Source organism: Marmota marmota, unplaced genomic scaffold (genome assembly GCF_001458135.2).
Source record: "Marmota marmota marmota unplaced genomic scaffold, marMar, whole genome shotgun sequence".
NCBI lineage: Eukaryota > Metazoa > Chordata > Mammalia > Rodentia > Sciuridae > Marmota > Marmota marmota.
The window spans coordinates 42,461,007-42,483,137 of record NW_026000057.1 but is presented as its reverse complement, the minus strand read 5'-3'; the positions used below and the strand labels follow the sequence as shown (position 1 = coordinate 42,483,137).

Here is a 22,131-nt window from a genome sequence, read left to right as displayed (position 1 = left end):
AAAAAAAAAAAAAAAAAAAAAAAAAAAACAAGAGGTGAAGAGTCTATGGGTGCTGAGGAATAAGTAGTTGATGAATGAAAGAATAAGAAACAATCATTATTATAGTTTATATTTTACATAATCATAGTATAACTTAAATATATATTATATTTTATAGGTGATAGAAGTCAAGTAATTTCCTTCAAAGATCCCTACCACTAGACTAATAAGAGGACAAACAAAAAAATTTATACATAGATCTGTCTGATTCATAAATCCATGCTCTGTAAGGTAAAATAACTAAGCCATAAATCAGTGATTCAAACAGTAGGACACAGCAGGGTCATAAAGTCAGCATATTGTCAACCAGCATATTTCAAATCATGAACTAGAATAAAAGAAAATAGAATGCACTGTGCATGGCAAGTGTTCAATTTTGTGAAATTTCATACATATTTGCATACACATGTGTATATACATGTGCACAAAAAAACTAAAGATGTTTAGATGAGACCTGAGACATGAGGTCATCTTGTGGAAACAACATGTCCTTTCAAACCAAATAAATAAAGTTGGTGCTCCCATAGATCGTGTTAAGAGCAGATGATGGATGCTTAGGAATAGTTTTTATAGTGTGCTTATTTGAATTTTCTGAACTCATTTCTATTTTAACAAGTGTTGCAATGCAAATAAGAAGACTGACAATGAGATGAAGCAAAAATATTCATTTTGCAGATCTATGCCAAATCACTATGAAACCATTCACATTTGGGGCTACAGAGGGAGTGGGGTCTAGCAGAGAACACAACATAAGCAACAGAAAGCCTCAGTTCCTATTCTTTCTCTCCATTACTAAAGGCATAACACAAATTTTATCCCTTGGTACAAAGGAGAAATGTTCCAGTCTGGCGATAGCTACTTATAAGATAGCCTAATTTAATGCATGTTAATGTTGTCTGGAATCTATAAAGTAACTAATTATAAGCTATTATTTTTCAGTTAGATTCAAGAGATAATAAAACATAGATTTTTAACTCTGTCCTTCCATACAGCTGTTTTCTTTTCTTTTTAATATTTTGTTTTAGTTGTAGTTGGATACAATACCTTTATTTTATTTTTATGTGGTGTTGAGTATTGAACTCAGGGTCCCACATGTGCTAGGCAAGTATTCTACCGGTGAGCCAAAACCCCAGCCAGCCCCATATACAGCTATTTTCTATTACTGAAAGTTGGTTAAATATGATGAGTTAAATTAGGCATTTTGAGTTCAATATATAATGTTTACCTGGGCTAGTAAAGTATTAATTGATGCAGAAATGACATTTTAAAAAGCATTTTGAATTCCAATGAAACCTAGGAAGCAGGTGTGTAAAAGAAGCTTGACCCACTAATACCACCCTTATCAGTAATTCAAAGAACTGCTATTTGGCTTCTGAAGTTTTAACTCTCCTAATTCCAGTGTCATTTTCACACAGTCTCATTTTTTTTTTTTGGTTAAATTCATTTTTATGAGAAATTATAAATTATTTTTTAGTAGTTAATTTAATATATATATTAAGGAAAATGGTCATATAAATCTCAGCAAAAGAAAATTATTTAAACTGCTTATTATAATATTCATGTTTTAAAGGGATTAAACATTAAATTTAAAAGTAAGCAGCAAATTATTTAAATAATAGCTAAAAGTTATTATGGCTTATTTTTATGAGTCAAGAACTCTTTAAGCATTTAATTGCATTAAATCATGTAATCCTGAATTGAATATTGAAAATTAGGAACTGGTGATTCTAGCTTTCTTTTTTTTTTTTTAATTTTTTTTATTGGTTGTTCAAAACATTATAAAGCTCTTGACATATCATATTTCATACATTAGATTCAAGTTGGTTATGAACTCCCAATTTTACCCCAAATACAGATTGCAGAATCACATCGGTTACACATCCACATTTTTACATAATGCCCTATTAGTAACTGTTGTATTCTGCTACCTTTCCTATCCTCTACCATCCCCCCTCCCTCTCCTCCCATCTTCTCTCTCTACCCCATCCACTGTAATTCATATCTCTCCTTGTTTATTTTCCCATTCCCCTCACAACCTCTTATATGTAATTTTGTATAACAATGAGGGTCTCCCTTCATTACCATGCAATTTCCCTTTTCTCTCCCTTTCCATCCCACCTCATGTATCTGTTTAATGTTAATCTTTTCTTCCTGCTCTTCCTCCCTGCTCTGTTCTTAGTTGCTCTCATTATATCAAAGAAGACATTTGGTATAACTCTCCTTGTCTTAACAAAAAAATGAAAACAAAGGAAAAAGATTCTATGGATTCTGAATTATAACTCTACTTCACGTTATTTAGACCTTAACTTCTTATTAGACTTATATATTATCCTGTGGAATAGAAAATATATCAGTCTCTGAAAATTATCTTTTTGAAGCTTCTAGACCTATGTGAAAATTAGAGTTCTAAAATGCTATGTTGTCATATGCATATCAAGCTTAGATAGTCTCTTTTTTTTCAAACATGGCTTTGTTTTTATTTTTATTTTTTTAATTCTTTTAGTTTTTATTTGAAAAGCAAAAGTGAAAAGAATGGGTTACAATGGTTGATCCCTCAAGATTTTTACAGTAATAAAATTCTGTGATTCTAAAACCAAATGACAATTAATAAGCATAATTTTCAGTTTTACAGATACTATTAAAAGAAGAGGTTTCATCTCTGTATATTGATTATTTTATATTTCAAGCAAACCATTTCTAAAGAAGGCATTAAAAATCTGCATTTCGCCCCCCAACATGGAATTTATCAAGCAGAGGAGCAGTGTGTATCAAAATCAACTAGTAACTTTTTTTCCAATGAAACAAAAGAATTCTGTAGTGGGACAGCCTAAGGTGCCTCCAGAGGCCAAGGGTAAAATCAGAGTGAGAGGGAGAAAGAGTCTCAGGATCTCAGAGGAAAGGAAGTAAGAAGGAAACAGAACTCAAAAAGTTCTGAAGCTATTTCTAGTCTGTGCTCTATTCTTCTACTTCTAATGAGACACAAGTGAAGAAACATTTTTGGACGTAAGACATCAAACTCAGATTAAAATATGGTACAAAGTTTTAATATTAATAAGCAATTTCTTAAATTCAATAAATAAAAATAACTGGATATCAAGAATTCACACAACAAAATACTTATTGAATATTTGTTTTATACTAAACATTCTAGTAAGAACCAAGTCTGTATTTCAAGGTATCCATACAAAAGTTGGCAATGTTATTAAAGAATTACAATGACTTCTAATATTCTCCCCATTTTTTACAACATTGATTAAAAATAAGTCAAATTTGGATTCTAGAAGGAAGAGAAAGGAGCGAGAAAGGAGAGAGCCACTGAACAATATAAGTTAGCTTTTAAGTGTTGTCTAAATAGCATATCATTTATCTATTTTCCATTATTATAAAACAAATTCCTCTAAATAACATTTAATATATACTTCTGAGTTAGACTGAGATACACAAGCTCCTTAGCCACTTCATACTCTGAGCAATTACAAAATTTGGTTCTGTTCACCAAGTTATTGTATTTGTGCATTTCCTCTGTATATTCCCAATAAGACTTCTCACAGGCCATAAATCCTATTCACAGTAGTAACCTTCACATCTAACATAATACCTGGCACAAGAAAGAGGGTACTTCACTAATGTTTGCATCATGAATGAGCTAATGAATAGTATGTACAGTATGGAAGAAAACAGGAATCTGATTCATTCATCCATTATGTCAGTAAATGGAATCAGGTTATGGACAACCGGGTTATTGAAAAAAAATATTCGATAAGTATTTATTGACAAGTCAGGTACAGATGCATCCATTTCCAGCTTTTGGAAACACTATCAGGAGACATTTACTCTTATAGTCTGAAGCTGGGCCTTGTTAACATATGTAAGTAGGAATTGGACCAGAGAGAAACATTGTTTTAAAATGGTCTTTGTTAGCCTGGATCTCTGGATGTATTCTTAAGGAACAGAGTTCCATGAGAATCTTTGAATTTTACTCTTTCATTTGAGTGCCAATCTAAAACACGTTAATAGAAGTGTAGTCTGTATCATCTGAATAATCACATTTACTTAGGTACCATCTACTAATTTCTTCTTCTTTGTCATGTTTGTGATTGTGCTGATTTCAAAAAATCAATTACAGGGAACACTCAATTTTTAAAGCAGCATTTCTCAAGCTGAGGCACACAGATGTATTCTCAGCAATTTCCCACTCTTAAGTAGAAGAAATACGGCCTTCACAGGTGGTTTGTAAACAGAATATGATAAGACTTGAGCCTTTGCATCTAGAAAGCAGAGTAGTATGACTTAGTGTTCCTAAGTGTTAGGAATTGTGCTACGTCCCCCAGAACCACCAATGGTCTGAAAGAAATAATGACTATTTTCACTAAGAAGATTTCTAGCTAAAATCAGAAGAAATAAACTTGTTAGTATTTGTCCAAACTTGTCCTTCCAGTTACTCTATCTTCGGTGAAATCATCATTTGTATAACCCAACTTTTTGTTAATAAACTCTTATCTAATGACAACCACCAAGGTCATAATTTGGTCCCTAAGAAACCGTAGTAGACAACATAATGGGTTGTTGTAACATTTCAGGCCTCAATAGTCTCCCTTTGAGGTAGAGAAACATATTGTAAAGATTATATGTGTGTGTACAATACAATGATGAGCCTGTAGTAGACTTCCAAAAAAGGTAACTACTACTTGATATCATGGGTATTATTACTTCCCATTGCATAAATATATACTATGACACTCAGTGATTTAAGGGGCTGGCCCTGTGTGCAAAGATCATTCAGTCATTCATTTACCAAACCTTATATGGATACCTATTATTATTCTTTCCAACAGTATACTCTTTTCTACTACACAAGACTGAGGTCAAGTTTATAAATTCTACTTTATAATTTTTTTTGAGTTGGTTCATGTCAGTCAGTGCTAGACTCTGTCCCCACCAGTTTAATTTTAACCATACTTATATTAGTATATATATTTTTCTTCTTAAGTCCTTCAATCTTCCTGTGCTCCAAGTCCCCAGTGTGTGGGACTTGCATTACTTCCTGCAAATTGATAAATTTTTAACTCTGGATGCAAATGGTTAGTAAGAACATATTTCCTTCATAGACAAAAAACTCACCAAAAATAGAGTTGTTAAAAGGGGCTTTACGGACTATCATTAGTCTGGTTCCAAACAAGTTACTCTAAGGGAAACTTGAATAATCTTAAGAAAGTTCTGGCTATTCTGTTAGATGATATATTCTCAACTCCCTGAAAACTTGTTTCTTTCTTTCCCTACTTCTCCTTTCTGCGCCCCCTGGGCACTCTTACTGTCTTCCTTTGTTCTTCAAAGGAAGTAGTATACTATAAGCCTCTTTTCCAATGGCAGAAACACCATTCCTCACCCCAGCAATGATTTTGCACATCCACTAAGAGGCAGGGTTTCATTTTAGACTACCCACTGTCCACTCCACACTGCAAAAAGACCTTTCTTATTTTACTGATGTCAATTGTGTGCATATGTGTAAGCACACCCTTATGCTCCAAGGTGTGTCCTTATTTATAAGCTCTTGCTCACCTGCATTTTAGACACTTTCATCCCACCCTAAGACCTTTTATTTCTGAAGGAGAAGGCCAAAAAGGAACAGAGTATGGAATTAAAAACAATTGCCTATTTTAATTTATGCGCGCGCACACACACACACACACACATATACATGTGTGTGTATATGTGTTTTCATTAACAGCTAGGTAGCTCCTGACCATGCTCCCTTCAAACTGAAAGCATTCCTTAATGCAGAATTGCCAAATTCACTTATATACATGTATTTCATTAATTTCTTGGAATGAGATCCCTCAATTTGAAGAAGTACCATTTGAAAACAAGATCTCCTTTTTCTTTTCTGTTACTTTCTCCAAGAGAGAAAGGCCTTGGAAACACTGGAGATGATAGAATCTGGGGACTCATTAAAATTGCACACACATACAGAGAGAAGCAGAGGGAGTGAGAAATTCAGGGGGCAGAGAGGGATAGATAGTGGATAGGAAATGACTGGAAACTTCTCTTTTATTTGTTTGTTGTTGTTGTTGTTGTCTTGAGACATGGTCTCACTAAATTGTCACAACTAGCTTAGACTCAAAACTCCTGCCTCAACCACCTTTGCAGCTGGGATTACAAGAGTATCCCACCACACCCAGCCCAGGAAACTTCTATACAGGGAAGAGACTGTTTAGAATAAACGGCCAGCTAAAGAAAGAAAATTCTAAAATATGAATGGGCAAAATCTCAGCCACTGCAGAAGGTCTGGATGATTTCCAATGACATGAAGAAAATAACCAAGGAGAAGATGACTAAGCAGAAATGGCAGCTTGATCTCATCTCACACATCTCTTGCCTCTGGTTGTAGTTCACATCTAAAGAGTTATACTGAATACTCATGTACATTAAGATCTTCCCTCTATTGACCTCCATCAGTAGAAGTCAAGGTGGGACTCCAGAACTCTTCAGGCTCCTGGGTAGACTCTCTACCTCTTTCTCCAGACAGTCCCTATACCATTCCCATTACTATCTGCTTGGGCCTGTTTGGGCTAAAGTTATCACACTTGCTATCCATATCTGACCCAGTCAACTGAACGCTCATCCCTCCAAATACTGAGTACCCCTTTTCTGACTGTCTCTTACTACTTCCTGAAACGTTTACACTAAGCCCTTTGGAACTCGTGAGCATGGTTATTAGTAACATCCCTCTTGTTAAATCTGTTCTCTGAACATTGCTTTTAACCTTTTTTGCTCTAATTGAATCTGAAGGAACTGCTTCTCTAAAGTTCTCTCAAGTGATAGATATGTATACACCCTTTCATCTTTCTATGCATCTGGAATAGAGCTGGAGCTGTATTTGTGCTCCCTGCTCTTCACTGCTCTACATACTATTCCTCCTCCTCTTTCATAAACCTCCACTTGTCCTCAGTGTGTAACCTCCAGCTCCCATTCCTCGTCCCTTGAAGATTTTAGTTTCCAGTTTACATCCATGTTCTTGACATATACATACATGAATTCTCCAGACACTCAGGTTCCTGCATTTCTCTCTAGCCAAAGGAGTTTTCCTTTTTTCTACCTCATCCACTTGCATGGCCATACTCTAGACTTTTTTGTTTCCAATAATTATAACCTTCCTCCAGGTTCTCAATTCTAAGCATCTAAACCTCTGATCACCACTTCCTCTCTTGCCAACCTATTCAGCCAACTCCAGTAATCCTTGCACCCGATTCCTAGAATCCATTACTTTTTCAGCATATCCACATTTCTCCACATTCAGTATAAAATTCTATGTATGCTTTATAATCATTGCATACATTTTCTTCTATGCATCCTCAATTCTTCTGTATTTTTCTAGTTTTACCATAAATTGTTGGCTAACCCACATTCTGATTGTCTATAACTGATTATATATGTGATATGTTTATATGTGTGTGTGTGTGTGTGTGTGTGTGTGTATATATATATATATATATATATATATATATATATATATATATATATATAAAATCTCAGACCGAAATGTGACTATGGAAGTAAACACACACATCCTACCTGGACTCCCTTTAATTCCTGATCATGGGCCTCAGGCAGGCCCTTTACGCTGCCTGGGAATTACCCTGCTACCATTAATCACTCTTCCACTATTCTAGATTTTTATTTCACACTTTCTGTCTTCTCAACCTCTGTCACTTCCTCTCCCATCTTCCCTCTTAGCTGATGATCTTGACTCATACTTCACTGAAAAAATAGAAGCAGTTAAAAGAGAACTTTCACCCCACACCCAACTCCCAGAACCACACACACCACACTTCCTGATCCTTTACTCACATAGCCTTTCTTTCCCTAAATTAGAAATTTCTAGCAATGGTCAAACTCTCCCTTTCTTGTGCCCTGGCCCTATTGTCCTCACCATCCACTCAAGGATACCAGCCAGTAAGTCTCCCTTCTCTCTTTCTTGAGTCATTGATTTTCTTTCCCTGTTGATGCTTTTCCCATCAATGAAATGAAAATGCTATCACTTCTTTTATATTGTAGAAAAAAAATAAGTCCTCTCTTAATTCCACTTCCCCTTCCAGCTACCTTCCTTATTCTCTCTCTGTCTTTATAGAAAGAGTCCTTAAAGCAGTATTTTGTCTGTGCACTGTCCATTGAATGAGCCTCAATCCAGAGTTTAACTCACCACTCCACTGAGATTGCTTTAATCAAATAACGAGTGACCACCATAGCCTAAAGCTATCATTCAGTTCCTCAATAGCATTTTAATAGCTGATCATTTCATCCACCTGAAAATAATTTTTTTTTTCATTTGGCTTCCAAGATAGCCACATTCTCCAGGTTTTCTTTCTCCTACATCTCTGGACACCCTTCCCCATTCTCATTTCTGGCTCCTCATCCTCCTGACCTCTAAAACTTGGAATGCAGTGAGGCTCAGCCCCTGAGTCTCTTCTGTTTCTCATAGACACTCACCTGGCACAATGGTTTTGAGTACAATCTGTGTACTCTGAGTGCACCAAAACTTTTATCTCTAACTAAAACCTCTCTTCGAGACCTCAGACTCATTATCCAATTGCCTACTTGGAGATCACATAGACAAATCAAACACTGTGTTCAAAACGGACCTCCCGATTATTCCTTTAAACCTTGACACACAGTCTTCTGCACCACAGTTCATGAAATCTTAACCCCAACTGTCATCACCACATCCTCTTTTGCTCTCATCCTTCATAAATCCATCAGAAAAATCAGTTTTCCCTTTAAAGTGCACCCAGAATCCAACCACTTCTTACCATCTCTCCTGCCTTTCGCCCTGTGTAAAACACTTCATCTCTCACCTAAAGGATTATAATAGCATTCCCTGCTTCTGCCCTTGCTCCAGTTCAGCCTGAGTGTTACTATTAAAACAAGTCAGTTTGTGTCACTTTGCTAAAAACTGTCTAATCATATCTTTTCTTTTCTTTTTTTAGTTTTTTTAGTTGTTGATAGACCTTCATTTTATTTATTTAAGTGCAGTGCTGAGAATCAAGCCCAGGGCCTCACACACTGCAAGTGCACTACTGCTGAGCCCCATCCCCAGCTCTTCTAATCACTTTTTATTCAGAATTAAAGCCAAAGCTCTTAAAATAGGCTACCAAGTCTTACATGACTCAATGCTGCTTTCTGTCCTCCCCAGTCTCCTCCAACTCCAGGCAGCCTGGCCTCCTTGGTCCTTAAATATGCCACCCTGCTCCTTCTATGGGGTTCTCTCGTCTGTCTTCTAAAATGTACTCCCCCAAAATAGTGTCTCCCATACTTAGCTCCTTTGAGGCTTTGTCTGATCATCCTATCTACGATGACACAGCTCCCCTAATACTCTCTCCTTCCTTCCTACTGTATTTTTCTCCATTTCTTCATATCATTTATTGCCTTTCCTCATTTCATATATATATATATATATATATAGATAGATAGATCTATAGATCTATATCTATATCTATATATAGATATATATAGATATATATCTTGTGTGTGTGTGTGTGTGTGTAACCACTAAACCACATCCCTAGCACTTTTTATATATTTTATTTAAAGACAGGGTCTCGCTCAGATGCCTAGGGCCTCACTAAATTGCTGAGGCTGGCTTTGAACTCGTGATCCTCCTGTCTCAGCCTCCCCAGCTGCTGGGATTACAGGAATGTGCCACAGCACCTACCCTCTTTTCACATATCTTACCCTTTTTTCACATACCTTTCCCTTAGTACTTTTCTCTCTCAAGCCGTAGACCATGAGCTACATGAGAGCAAGGTTTTTGCCTAAATCTATACGGCTCCATTCCCAGTACTAAGACACTGCTTGCTACAGAAGAAGCATACAATATATATTTAGATAAATAGATGCGGGCTGGGGATGTGGCTCAACCGGTAACGCGCTCGCCTGGCATGTACAGGGTTCTGGGTTCAATCCTCAGCACCACATAGAGAATACAAATAAAGATGTTGTGTCCACCAAAAACCGAAAAATAAATATTAAAAAATTCTCTCTCTCTCTTTTACTAAATAAATAAATAATAGATGCACAAATATTATGCCTAGGATCAGATTGGTTGAAAAGAATGCATAATTATAGTATCTGAAATGTGTTAGGGAGAGTTGCGTGGCTGCCTGGGAATTATGGTCCATGCCTTTGGGTGTAGAGAGTGTTCAAGAGAAATCCCAGAATATAAAGTGTTCTGGTCTAATCTGAACCACCACAGAGTAATTTAGAAGAAAGCCAAAGAAATAATTTGCATGAAGCAGTTTTAAATAAAAGGAGAGTCACATTTCAAAGATCTTCATAAATCTGTGTAATTGCAAATATGATCAAAACTTTTTAGAGCTATGGACAAGTAGTTAATCAAATGTCTCACTGACCTCATTTTACATCGAATAAATATTAATATTGAAATTCAAAATCTAAGAACTGAAAATATTAGGCAAGCATTAATCAATCTTAATCTGAATCAGCACTACACAGTATACTGCAAGTTCCAGCATGAATGTACCAAAGAAGATCACAGGATAGTACATAATGCAAAAACAAAAGGGCACACAAAGCCAGAACAAACCAAACACCCTTTGCTTTTTCTAAACAAAGGGCCAATAATAAACATATGGGTAGTTAGCTATGTAAATTATGTATATATCTGTGCCTGATTTAATTGGTTAGAATACTGAATATAGTTCATTTTGTGGTCTAATAATTCCATAAATTCAATTCTCTCTCTCTCTCTCTCTCTCTCTCTCTCTCTCTCTCTCTCTCTCTCCATCTCTTTTATCTTAGTCTCAGGTTAATAAAATTGGTTTTGTCATTTTTTTAGAGAGGTTCAAACCGGATGGATCCAAATTGTATTTGTGAACAAAAAAGTTTAGTTTCAGAAAAAACATTTCAGTTTAATGTAACCCAGATAAACAGTAACCATTATTAAACTACTATTAAACATAATCTTTCCTATTTGATGAAACTGGCTATGGTAATACCATTTAATGTTCTGTCATGCCTGTGAGGATCTGTACTATTTTTGCTAAAGCTTAGGTTGAAAATCCATATCAAGAGATTATATTATGGTAATATGGATTGTCATTTTCACTAGTATTTACTGAGTACTTGTTCTGCTAGGCACTTTGCAAACAGTTCATTTAATCATCAACACAATCCCATGACTTCAGTGTTGCTATGGTCATTACAGTTGAGAATACTCAGGTCTGGAGAAGTTGATTGCCCAGGATCTCTTAGCTGGAGAGTGCAGAAAATGAGAATTTGGATTCCACCACCCATATTTTAACAAGACTTCCAAAAATGTGTTATGGTCTGAGTCATAGTATGTGAGCATATGCTAAAGTCATTGTTGAATTTATCCCTTTGTTATTTTAGGAACAAGAGGCCTAGTATTTTAGGAACATTAGTATTGTCTTAAAAATGGTACATTTACTTCATTTTCTGTTTTTGAGAAAGGAAACATAAGCTTCAACTGATGATTTTGTACCTTTACAACTTAGTGGTAAAAGATCAAGACCAAACCCCAGGACATTTTAAGAAGTATTAATCATTAGTTGGTGTCATATTTGGATTATAGCCAATAAATGCTAAGTGATAGCACTTCATTTTAAAATCTCTAGAGTGAAACTAATAAATTTCATAGATGATAAAAGTATCTGAAACTTCCAGAGATTTTATTGACTTTTAAACCATCAATAAATTTTTATGAAAATGTTAGACAGTCTATTTTTAATGCTATGATGTTAATCTTGTTTGTAACAGTCTTAGATCATGTGTAATTACTAAATAGATAAAATATTTATAAGTTACATAAATTAAGTAAAAGCTAAGATTTACTCTTTTCTGAAAGTAGAACAAGGTAAATAAATTACGAGTCTAATCTTATAAATAAAAGGTAACAAATATGTTTGTAGTCATTAGTAAAAAGAAAAATGAAAACCTGCAGATTTTGGGAGATACTGTGCCAAATTTATGAATTATTTCCATGTCCTTCAAGTTATTACAAGCCACATGATAATTTTGGATTAAATTTCAAAGTTCTCATGGTAGTTATAAGACAAATTTTATAACAAAAAAAATTCTGATTCGAATTCAGTTTAAAAAAAATCTTAGCATGCCAACACATGTGATATTTTTGGAAAGCTAGTACAGCCCAGATTGTCTTTCATTGAGAAATACAACAGGGTACAGAAAGTTCTGGTTTGTATGTTACATATCATAATGCTCCTTAGAAACTCAGGCTTAGAAGCAAAATAGAGGATACATTTTCATTGAATATTACACATAATTAGAAATAGCAATACTTTCTCTCTTTTGCCCTCCTGAGTACTTGGAAATTATTTTGTTCTACATTTTACTGGAGTTTTAGGAGAAATCCTGGTGGTGGTGCTCTTTGACTCACAAGTTTTTTAAACTACCTTTTATATTAACCTAAGGAGAACAAAGATCTTATATATTAATAATGGTAGATTATTAGTAAGTTTGAGCTTCAAGATAAAGCACACTGCCACTGTATAATTCAAAGGACAGTATCAGACATCTCCTCAAAGAGATAACCTGAAATAGATAAACCGGGACATGAGAAACAGATGTCTGTGACTCTGAGAGTAATCACTTAACCATCTGTGGGCTCAATTTCTGCATTTGTAAACTTGTGCTAACCCTTAACTCATACCTTTATTTTCTCAGCTGATGGATAAAATATCATATGAAAAGCCCCAGCACGAAACTTAATACAAAATAGTTAATTATTTAATATTATTCACTTTATGTCCCAAATCTGTTTAATTAATACACATTCCTGAATAGTAATAATAAAGACCCAACACCAGACCTATAGACTATACCTAGTAAATTCAGGTGATTAGAAAAATCAATCTCATAGTTTGTATAGAGGTTTCAATTTTTCTGATTCTTAGTGAATCATACACAGAAATTGCAAATAGAATGCATACACCTTAGAAAGTCCTTTACCATCTGGGTACAGTGGTGCACATCTGTAATCACAACAACTCAGGAGGCTGAGGCAAGAGGATCACAAGTCTGAGGACAGACTCAGCAACTCAGCAAGGACCTAAGCAACTTAGTAAGGACCTAAGCAACTTAGTGAGATCCTGTCTTAAAATAAAAAAAAAAATAAAATAAAAAGGAGGGGCTGGGGATGCGGCTCTGGGGTAAAACACCTCTGGGTTCAACCCCCAGTACAAAACAAAAACAAAAACAAAAAAATATCTTTTACCATTTCACAATTTAACTTGCATTGCAACCAGGGATGTAACCATTGTGTATATTGTTATTCCACTTTCTGAATTGAAATGACTTTGTGAGACTCCAATTTGAGCCTGTGGGATATAAATTTTGCAAGGATTTTATAATATCATGTTGAGTTCTCAGAATAATAAAAGTTCTTGTTTACAGTGACATGTTAGTGGATTGGCGGCCACTACAAAAGAAAAAAAAAATGGCCTATTAGCAACACCTTGAGCTACCTTAAAAAGTTAGGTTGATCTATAAATTTGATAAAAGTAAGTATTTACTACCAAAAGAGTATTGTTTCCTAAAATAACCTAAAACCTTTCGCAAAATTAACACGTTTGTTATATTTGAAGGTGAAGTAAACAGTTTGAAATGAGGTTAGCTTCATTTATCTTGGGTTCCCTTTTTTGGCATTATTTATAAAACTTTTCCCCTAAATGAGCTAATAGTTTCATGGTCCACTCTCCAGCTTATTTCAAATTTAGAAAATTGATATCAAAATTTGAGAAGTATATTTAATCTACTTAAAGAAACCTAGGGTAACATTTCAAGATTAGACAATATTTCATTTTCAACCTCTTAGGTTGATAATGATCTCTTAAGGTGATTTTATAGCGTGAGTACATATACCCATATGGGAGTTTGGATGTTCTTTCTCTCTTAAGGCAACTAGTATATTTTAAGGTCAAATTATTTGAGATTTTATTTGACCTACAAGTTTTAAAACTAAACTGTTACTATTTCATGATGTGAGTATAAGACACAAATCTGGGTCAGAGAAAAAGGATTTTTAATTCATAGCAATAGCAGCTGCTTAGCATCAGCACTGGTTTATACCAGTTCCCTATGCCCTTCTTCCACCAAAACTAACTTGGTGGACACAAAGGACCAATGATGGGTGCCTGTGCATGACAGCAGTGATCTTGGGGGATTCAGACAGCCTGCTTTGTGTCTAGAGGGAGGTGTTGCTAATCCCTCAATTCCTCACTGCAGGCATCACCCTGAGAAATGGCCCAGATGAAACCCAGGCCCATGCCTTTTATTCTTGTTATCTCCAAGAATATCTGCAGGAATTCTCAGGGCCACAGCAGGATGCCTTTCTCAAGGGCAAATAGCTCTCAACTTTTTTTCATGAAAAGAGACACACTCTCCTAAAGGATGAAAAGTATTGCTATCAGTGACAATGTTTTCCATGCCAGTGATTCTCAGGAGGTGCAAGAGATGTTCTGTACCCTTTGTAAAATTAGCCTCCAGATGAGATGACCTTGATACAGCCACCTCACTATTCTGGGCATTTGTAGCAAGTTTGGGGAAAAGGGAAGTGCCATAATCATATTTTCATTTTAGAAAGATCACTCAAGACAGTATAGAGAACTGTCCAGAATGGATAAGACAGAGCTAATTAAGGAGGCTATGATGACCATGTTGGTAAGTGACCATGAGGTGAGGAGCATCAATGTGAGTTTGGACATAGAAGAAAACCTCCCTGGCTGCAGGAGGGGAGATGAGGGATGAGGAGCAGTTGGGTTGGAACTGACCTATTAGAGGATAAACTAGAGGGTAGGAAATTGGGAGAATAAGTCTGGGGATAAGAAAAGACCAAGTTAAGCTTTTGAAATGTCACATTGGAGAGATTTAATAAATTTGGTGGCTTATAAATTAAATATAACTAGGCTGAATATATACTGGGATATAGAAATAAGCATTCTATAGATGATTTAGAATCAAATAATGGAATTTACCTCCTATTAACATAAAATTGGCCAGGATTCTTTACTTCTCAGTTAGATCTCTGTCAAACACACACACACACACACACAAAAAAAAAATTTTTTTGAGCAAAATGTAGAGAACACCAGGGTCCTCTAGATAATTTATGGTATAAAAGTCTTACTCCAAAATGGCACGAAATATTAATATTATTGAAAGCAAATAATATAAAAGTATATACTCTAAAGTATTTGTTCAATAGATGTGATGAATGAACAATTCAAATACTTCATTTAAACCAACACAGTAGTTTCAATTCTTCTCATTCTAACCCACATTTTCAAATTAACTCAGGTAAAAAGGAAGAAAAATTTTGATTTTATCCTTTTATTTCTCTACCTCAAATTTTTCACCACCAGTTACTCCTGACTAAAATGCACATTTAACAGAAAAGGAAAGAATTCAGATCTAGATTACTAGAGGATGATAAATGAGGAGTAAAACGTTTTTGGTTCATTTTTCAACTTAGGATGGTCCAGATCATTTTATAGGGAAAATGATATTCAATTGTTATTTTTGATCTGTCTACTTTGCCAACAATATTAACTCTAGAAACAAACATCGGATGCTTGAAAAGTTAGTAAGAGTCAAAAATGGGGTTGCATAAGACCAAGTCCTTGGTACCAGGAAATTCAATGAAAACAAAAAATAGCCCTGAGCTCTGAGTCTAACTCTGGAGGGCTGCTTTTGCATTGCCCTGATGCTGTCCAGAGCCACCACCACCTCTTACCTGGTTGCAGGTATTAATGTCAATACCCCCCTTCAGATACTCCACGACTTTGTCCAGGTTGCCTGCTCTGGCAGCACGCAGGAAGCTTGCATTGCTGTCAGACTGTGGGTAGAAGAAAAGACCTCTGTGAGTGATGGATAAAGAGAAAACATCCCATTCAGAAAGGCAAGAATGTTTATACTGCAAGTCAAAAAAAAATTAATACTAACTTTAAAACATTGAATATCATTCACAGTAGAAGGTAACAACTTCACAATATTTCTAGATGTTGTTTAAGAATATAAAAGTCATTGGGAAATATGTTCTGCTATATTAAAGAGTATAAAAGGACATTAAAATGAAAATTATTATTGCTTTATTCCAAATCTTCAGCCACATTTAACAATGAATTTATACTGTTCCAAAAACCACTATTACCGTTTATTTTAGTGTCAGGATTTGGATGACTTTATATTAAGCCTAGTGTCGAGTCAAAAAGAATCAGAGAAATTAAAAAAAAGGAGAACCTGGGTTTCTTTCTGTCTGTCTTTTTCTACTGTCAGTTTTCAGATGGGTCTGCCAAAGAACTGAGTATAGGTCACTGAAGAGTCATCAGTCCTCATTATCAGAGAATAATAGAAAGCTCCAAGGGTGCTTTGAAGGAAGGGGATAGCATTCCTTGGCAGGTGTGGACTGGGCTGATGCAAATTATATGATTCCTGTGATTTTGGAAAAACATGACTAAATTCAAACCAGCTGACATAATACCATCTCTTGGTAAAGACAATCGCTCTGGATGGAGACTGCTTTTTTTTTTTTTTAAGTTTTTCATCTTCCCACACTCTTGAAAATCTGATACTGGGAGAATCAGCTGAATTCTCCTGAAAAGTCCTGAGAAGAGTTGTTGTTCCAGGGACAGAGCTACAATCCCCTCAGCTTGATTAAAAAGCCCAACTTTTAACTTTTAACCTTTAACATAATACTGATGATAAATTTTTGCTAGGGTCCGGGCCACTTGCATAACTACTATAATATTTCTTGTGATATAATGTCACACTAAAGAGAAAATGGTAGCATGAAGAGGAATCTAATTTACACATTTGGAAGTGAGATGAGGTTTTGATGACTTTTACTGCATTCTCCTCCCTGGGGTACCCTGTCTCCCTCTGTGGAAGCCCGTGCTTTGCAAGGACTCTCAGCACACTCTGTCAGAACTATTTATTTATGATTTGTGGTGATGTACAAGATAGAGAAATGGAAGTATTTTCTCTGGGAGTTTCAAATATGGAATTACTTGCATACTGCTAAAATGATTTACACATGGGAAGATTGAAAGGCCCTAGGACTAATAACCTCACATTTAACCCAAACACCACAATGGCTTGTAGGCTTACAAATCAGAGATATTTATTAAGAGTTGAAAGATGTGACGGAAATCTACACATCCAGAGTTCATGCTCTGATTCTTTAGAAATGTATCATGGTATGATTAATACTAAAAAGTGTTCTTCTCCCTCCCCACTTCCCTGCGACACCTCACGCTTCATCCTTCCTGAAAGCTGTGCCCCTGGCAGAGTGCCCTAAGTAGATCTGCAATGCTGCAGTGACTGAATTGTGACTCATCATAAAATGTGTAATCTATGAAATTATTTTGCTGTTTGCAGCAAATGCTAAATTCCAGGAGGTTTCTTGCCATAGGCCTTACAAGTGAAAGGGCTATGTTACACCAACAACTCACGAAAAAATCTTATCTTTTCACTATAAAACAATACAAATAAAATAATACCATATCACAGGTATAAAATATGAACGTATTATTCCTGTATGAACAGGTTTATTTCCAAAACAAATCTATGTGCAACATATTAAAGGTTGTTCCTAGAAAAGACTTCCAATTTGTACACAAATAATTATAGGTACCACTTATTGAGTGTTAATTGTGGGCCTAGAATAAAGAAGTCATATGCATTAAATTATCAATACTCACAGTAATATTAAGAAGAAAGAACTAATACTATGTTCATTTATTAAGTGAGGAGAGAGGTTTGGAATGTTTCCAGTATCACTCAGATTGACTCAGTGGAAGATTTAAGATTTAATTCATGCTCATCAGACTGGGAGCTAGAAATCTATCTGCTATTCTATCTCCGCTCTTCCAAAGTATCAAAGCAGATGTTACCATGGATTCCTGACTTATGAGCAATAAGTGTTTCATTTGGGTTGACCACACTACACCCTTTGTCTACATATTCATTCTGTAAATCACAGCACTAGCTACATAGAATGCCTCAGGTAGAGAGAGAATTCTAAGCTGCCATCTCTACCTTCAAATCTATTGGCCATCTACGTGCAACTAGAAAAATCTAGTTGACTGGGATAAACTATCTTGAAACTTATTCATTTGGGAATGAGGAAAGAAATGAAAAAGTAGCCACCATATGAAAAAGACATTTCTCTCTTTCTCACACTCTCTCTCCACATGCCTAACATACCCAACCTTAGCATAAGAGCAGGTTGCTCTAGTATTCCTACAAAAAAGAAAGTTATAATCAAATAGAGGGAAAGACTAACCCCAGAGGGATGAAGAGACACCTAGAGACACCACTGCAAATCCCTAGAGGGGGCCACAGGGTCTGCAGGGGCTGCAGGCATCATAGAGCAGCACCCAATACACACACCCTCTTTGAACCTTCCTAGGGATAGGGTAGATATGTAGGACTGCTTTTGCTGATACATAGTAACTAGACGTTTTTTAAAACTGTTTTTCTCTTTTCTGAATCAAATATTTATAATATGAATGCAAGTCAAATAGTTACAGCTAATCCCTGGAATTTCAGCAAACAATGTTCCCAGTGTTCAGGAGGGGCTGGACCCAGTGGAAAAGTAATCCCAGTCATTCTGCCAGGGACCTCTTCTGCAGTTGAGTCAGAGTATACTTTGGTGCACAATGAATTCTTCTAGAACCCCATTAAGGGATTTAGTTTTCCCAAAGTGAGAAAATGCATTAAATGAAAATGTTATTGTAAAATGTTTCAAAAATGTGGCTATCGTGGATGAAATTAAAATGAGATTTCAAAATTTATACATGAATTGATAACATTGTGGTCAAACCTGTCTTCTTACATAGAAATCTACATTCCTCTCCCCCTTTCACATAGACACACACACACATGCTGCCCTACAATGAGGTCAATCTGTGATTAAAGTTCTTGACAAAAGAGCTTTGGATAAACAGTTAAACAGTCTGGTTATCTTTACTCAATAAAGAGCTGAAAGAAACTCAGATGCTGAGATGGAGAGAGATGCAGTAGTGTTCACCATTCTGTATTTCCCTCTGATTATGACAAAAGTTTTTAAATCAAGAATGAGGAAGGGGGAAGTATGTTTTCAAACTACCATTTTCTTTGCTCAGCCAAGAGATTTCGCTTTTTAAAGGTGTTGCAACCGCAATACCTTTGGGAGAAAGTTTCAGACAAATGTAAAACTAACCTCTCTCTGCTTTGCTGCTTTATGTCCCTAGGACCCTCAAACCCTAAAACCAATTGTGCTTATGCCTATTAAGTCTGACTCTGAACAAGGAATTCAAATGCCAAATCCTACCTATTTTAATTTGCAACAGATGGAAGCCGTTAAAGCTTGCCCTTTACAACCTTAGTGTCATATCTCAAGCCAAGAAAGAAACATTTCCTCTTAAAATTTTCTTGACACAATTTTGTACTTTTCTTTTTCTCTTTCTTTCTTCTTTTTTAAAAAATCTGAATGTTAGAAAAACAGGACAACTTTCTTAGCACCCAGCAGGGTGGACTTGAAAGGCCAGGAGGGACATGCATTCAAGGGGCACACTCACAGGTATCTGAGTTTGCTACAAGGTTTTTAAAAAAATTTATGCTTATATTTCAATAGTAATGTAATAAAGAAAATGAAAGCATATTCCAGTTCATCTAGATGGCTACCCTAAAACAGAGACCAAATATATGATTTTGGTATATGCATTTGTATTTATAATTCAGTGCATACATAACAAGTGAAGTATAAGTGGCATTCAGAGGCAGGATATGCAAAATGTTTTGCTGTAGTACAGAGAGGGACATGGCAAGAATGGTAAAAGCATGATAAACCAAGAGTCTGAACAATAGCAAGCAGCAGCAAGTTAATGTCCAATTAACATGTGGCTCAGATGCTCTTTGAATGATCCTGCTTGCATTGTTGTAGAAAATCCACAGTGAACATTTTTCAGGTTTAGATTATAGCTTTTAATTCAATTTTAGCTTTTACTGAATTAAGTAACCATCTCTATCACAATACCAGTTTCATCTCCAATAGAGCTTTAAAAGATTATCAAATACCATGCCATTAAAATTGACACTAGCAAATCTCTTTAATAGCCCTAAGTTTTATTATCCTGAAGTAGGAAATAAAACTTTAAACTTATTAACAATAGTTTCTACATGTTTACAAAACAAGGTATTCTTTATATTGTTTTCACTGAAGTCAAATTCAGAAACATTAAATTAAATGTGGAACTCTGAGGTCATATCTTTTTATTATTACACCCAGTATCTGTGAGTCAGTTTTAGACATTTTTATCCACTGAATTTAATTGGTGTCATTTACTAGAAGACTATTTGTAAAATTTAATTGCTAGTAAAAATTGTTTTATAGTAGTATGAGAATTTTTATGTAGTTTGTGTTTTTAATATTTAAGTTACCACTGTAAATAAAAATAACACTGGAGGTAATAAAAGGCTTGTATGCTTTCAAAGGGATCAACGCATTATTCAAGTTTGAGAGGCACTTGTCTAAGTGTGAATCTGCCAGGAGTCTAGGAGCCTTAACAGAAGGAAGCAGAACACTGGGTTATGGCGTACTCTCTGAAAATATTTACTGGCTGATTAACCTTAAGCAAAGCACATGTTCCTGTGGAATCTGAGGAATTCACTTATTTCCTTAGGAAGTAAGTAGCTATTCCCTTGTAGGCACACACCTGTAATCCCAGTGACTCCAAACACTGAAGCAGGAGGTTTGCAAGTGCCAAGGCAGCCTCAACAACTTAGTGAGGCCCTAAGCAAGTTAGAAAGATTCTGTCTCTAAATAAACTACAAAAAGGGCTGTGGATGTGACTCAGTGGTTAAGCCCCCCTGAGTTCAATCCCCAGTTAAAAAATAATAATAATAATAATAATGATAATGATCTACTTTCGGGAAATTCCTGAGTCATCTGATCTTAGCTTTTATGGTCTTACAAGTTTCCATTTTCTTATCAAAAAATAAACGTACTTTCTAGAATTGCTAGATGGATTAGTGTGATGATTTAAAAGAACTGAACCTGATAGAGGTACAGAAGACACCTACTGAGCTTGTTTTATTTTTGTGGGTTTTCTTGTAGGGTATAAATGCCAAACGACAATAGCAAATCATAGATACAGACACATGATCTTCAAATGTGAAGGGTGTTGGCAGTTACTCTCTTGCAAGCAGGTCATAACCAAAATAGAGGACTTGAAGATACTGCAGGATCATGCAAAGAGCAGGTGTGCCACATGTTAATTGGACATGTGAAAGGACAAAAAGAGAACCAGAATGGGTAGGGTCTGTCGCCAGCGCAGATGCTGAGGATTTTGTAGAGCATGACATCTGAAGGTTTTTATTATATAGTCATGCTTTTGTGTACGGACTACTGGATTGTTTGATTAATTCAGCTCTTTCAGTAGCTTCAAAGTGTTATTGCTACTTTGTCAAAAAATCAAAAATTTGGAAACAATCAAAAACTGCATGGAATATTTTAAATGCCAGGAAACACTTCCCACCGTAAGAGCCACTGACAATTTCTATTCAGCTGCTACCAGTAATAAAAACTCTATAAACCCCAAATTTATATTTTCCAGCTCAAGCATGTAGATGAATGACCCTACATTTCTAGTGTCACAAACAGGTCTTTGAATTGCACTCAGGCACATTACTGACAGGTGCTCTAATATTCAGAGTTAATGCTAAGACCCAAAAGAGTGTTCTTAATCCAATGACCTATGTGTTAAGAAAACTGGATCTAACATAAAAGTAAGCCCAATAATCACTTTAGATAAGGCAAAAAGGCAGAGTAAATTCAGATGTTTGCATTTTTACTTCTAAAATGTAACATTTGAGATAATTATAAACACAGAAAATTGAGAATTAAAATCAGAACAATATCTAAGTTTCAGTAGAAAAATTCCTCTTGCATATGTTAAGTATCTTTATTCTATTAGATGACTTAAAATTTCATTTTTATATAGACAATGACTTTTCATTAACTCAGTATTACATGTTGACATTGATCTTTGCTAGAGT

General features: G+C 35.5%; 1 protein-coding gene across 50 annotated transcripts in view; it reads right to left on the bottom strand.

Moving 5' to 3' along the window:
* The window catches only part of Ank2 (ankyrin 2), a 554,279-nt gene that overhangs the window by 178,012 nt on the left and 354,136 nt on the right, over positions 1–22,131 (bottom strand). For all 50 annotated transcript variants that reach the window (XM_048813760.1, XM_048813787.1, XM_048813791.1 and 47 more), the window contains one exon: positions 15,827–15,928. In XM_048813760.1, coding sequence (XP_048669717.1) covers positions 15,827–15,928 — 102 coding nt within the window. The remainder of the gene's footprint in view (positions 1–15,826; positions 15,929–22,131) is intronic.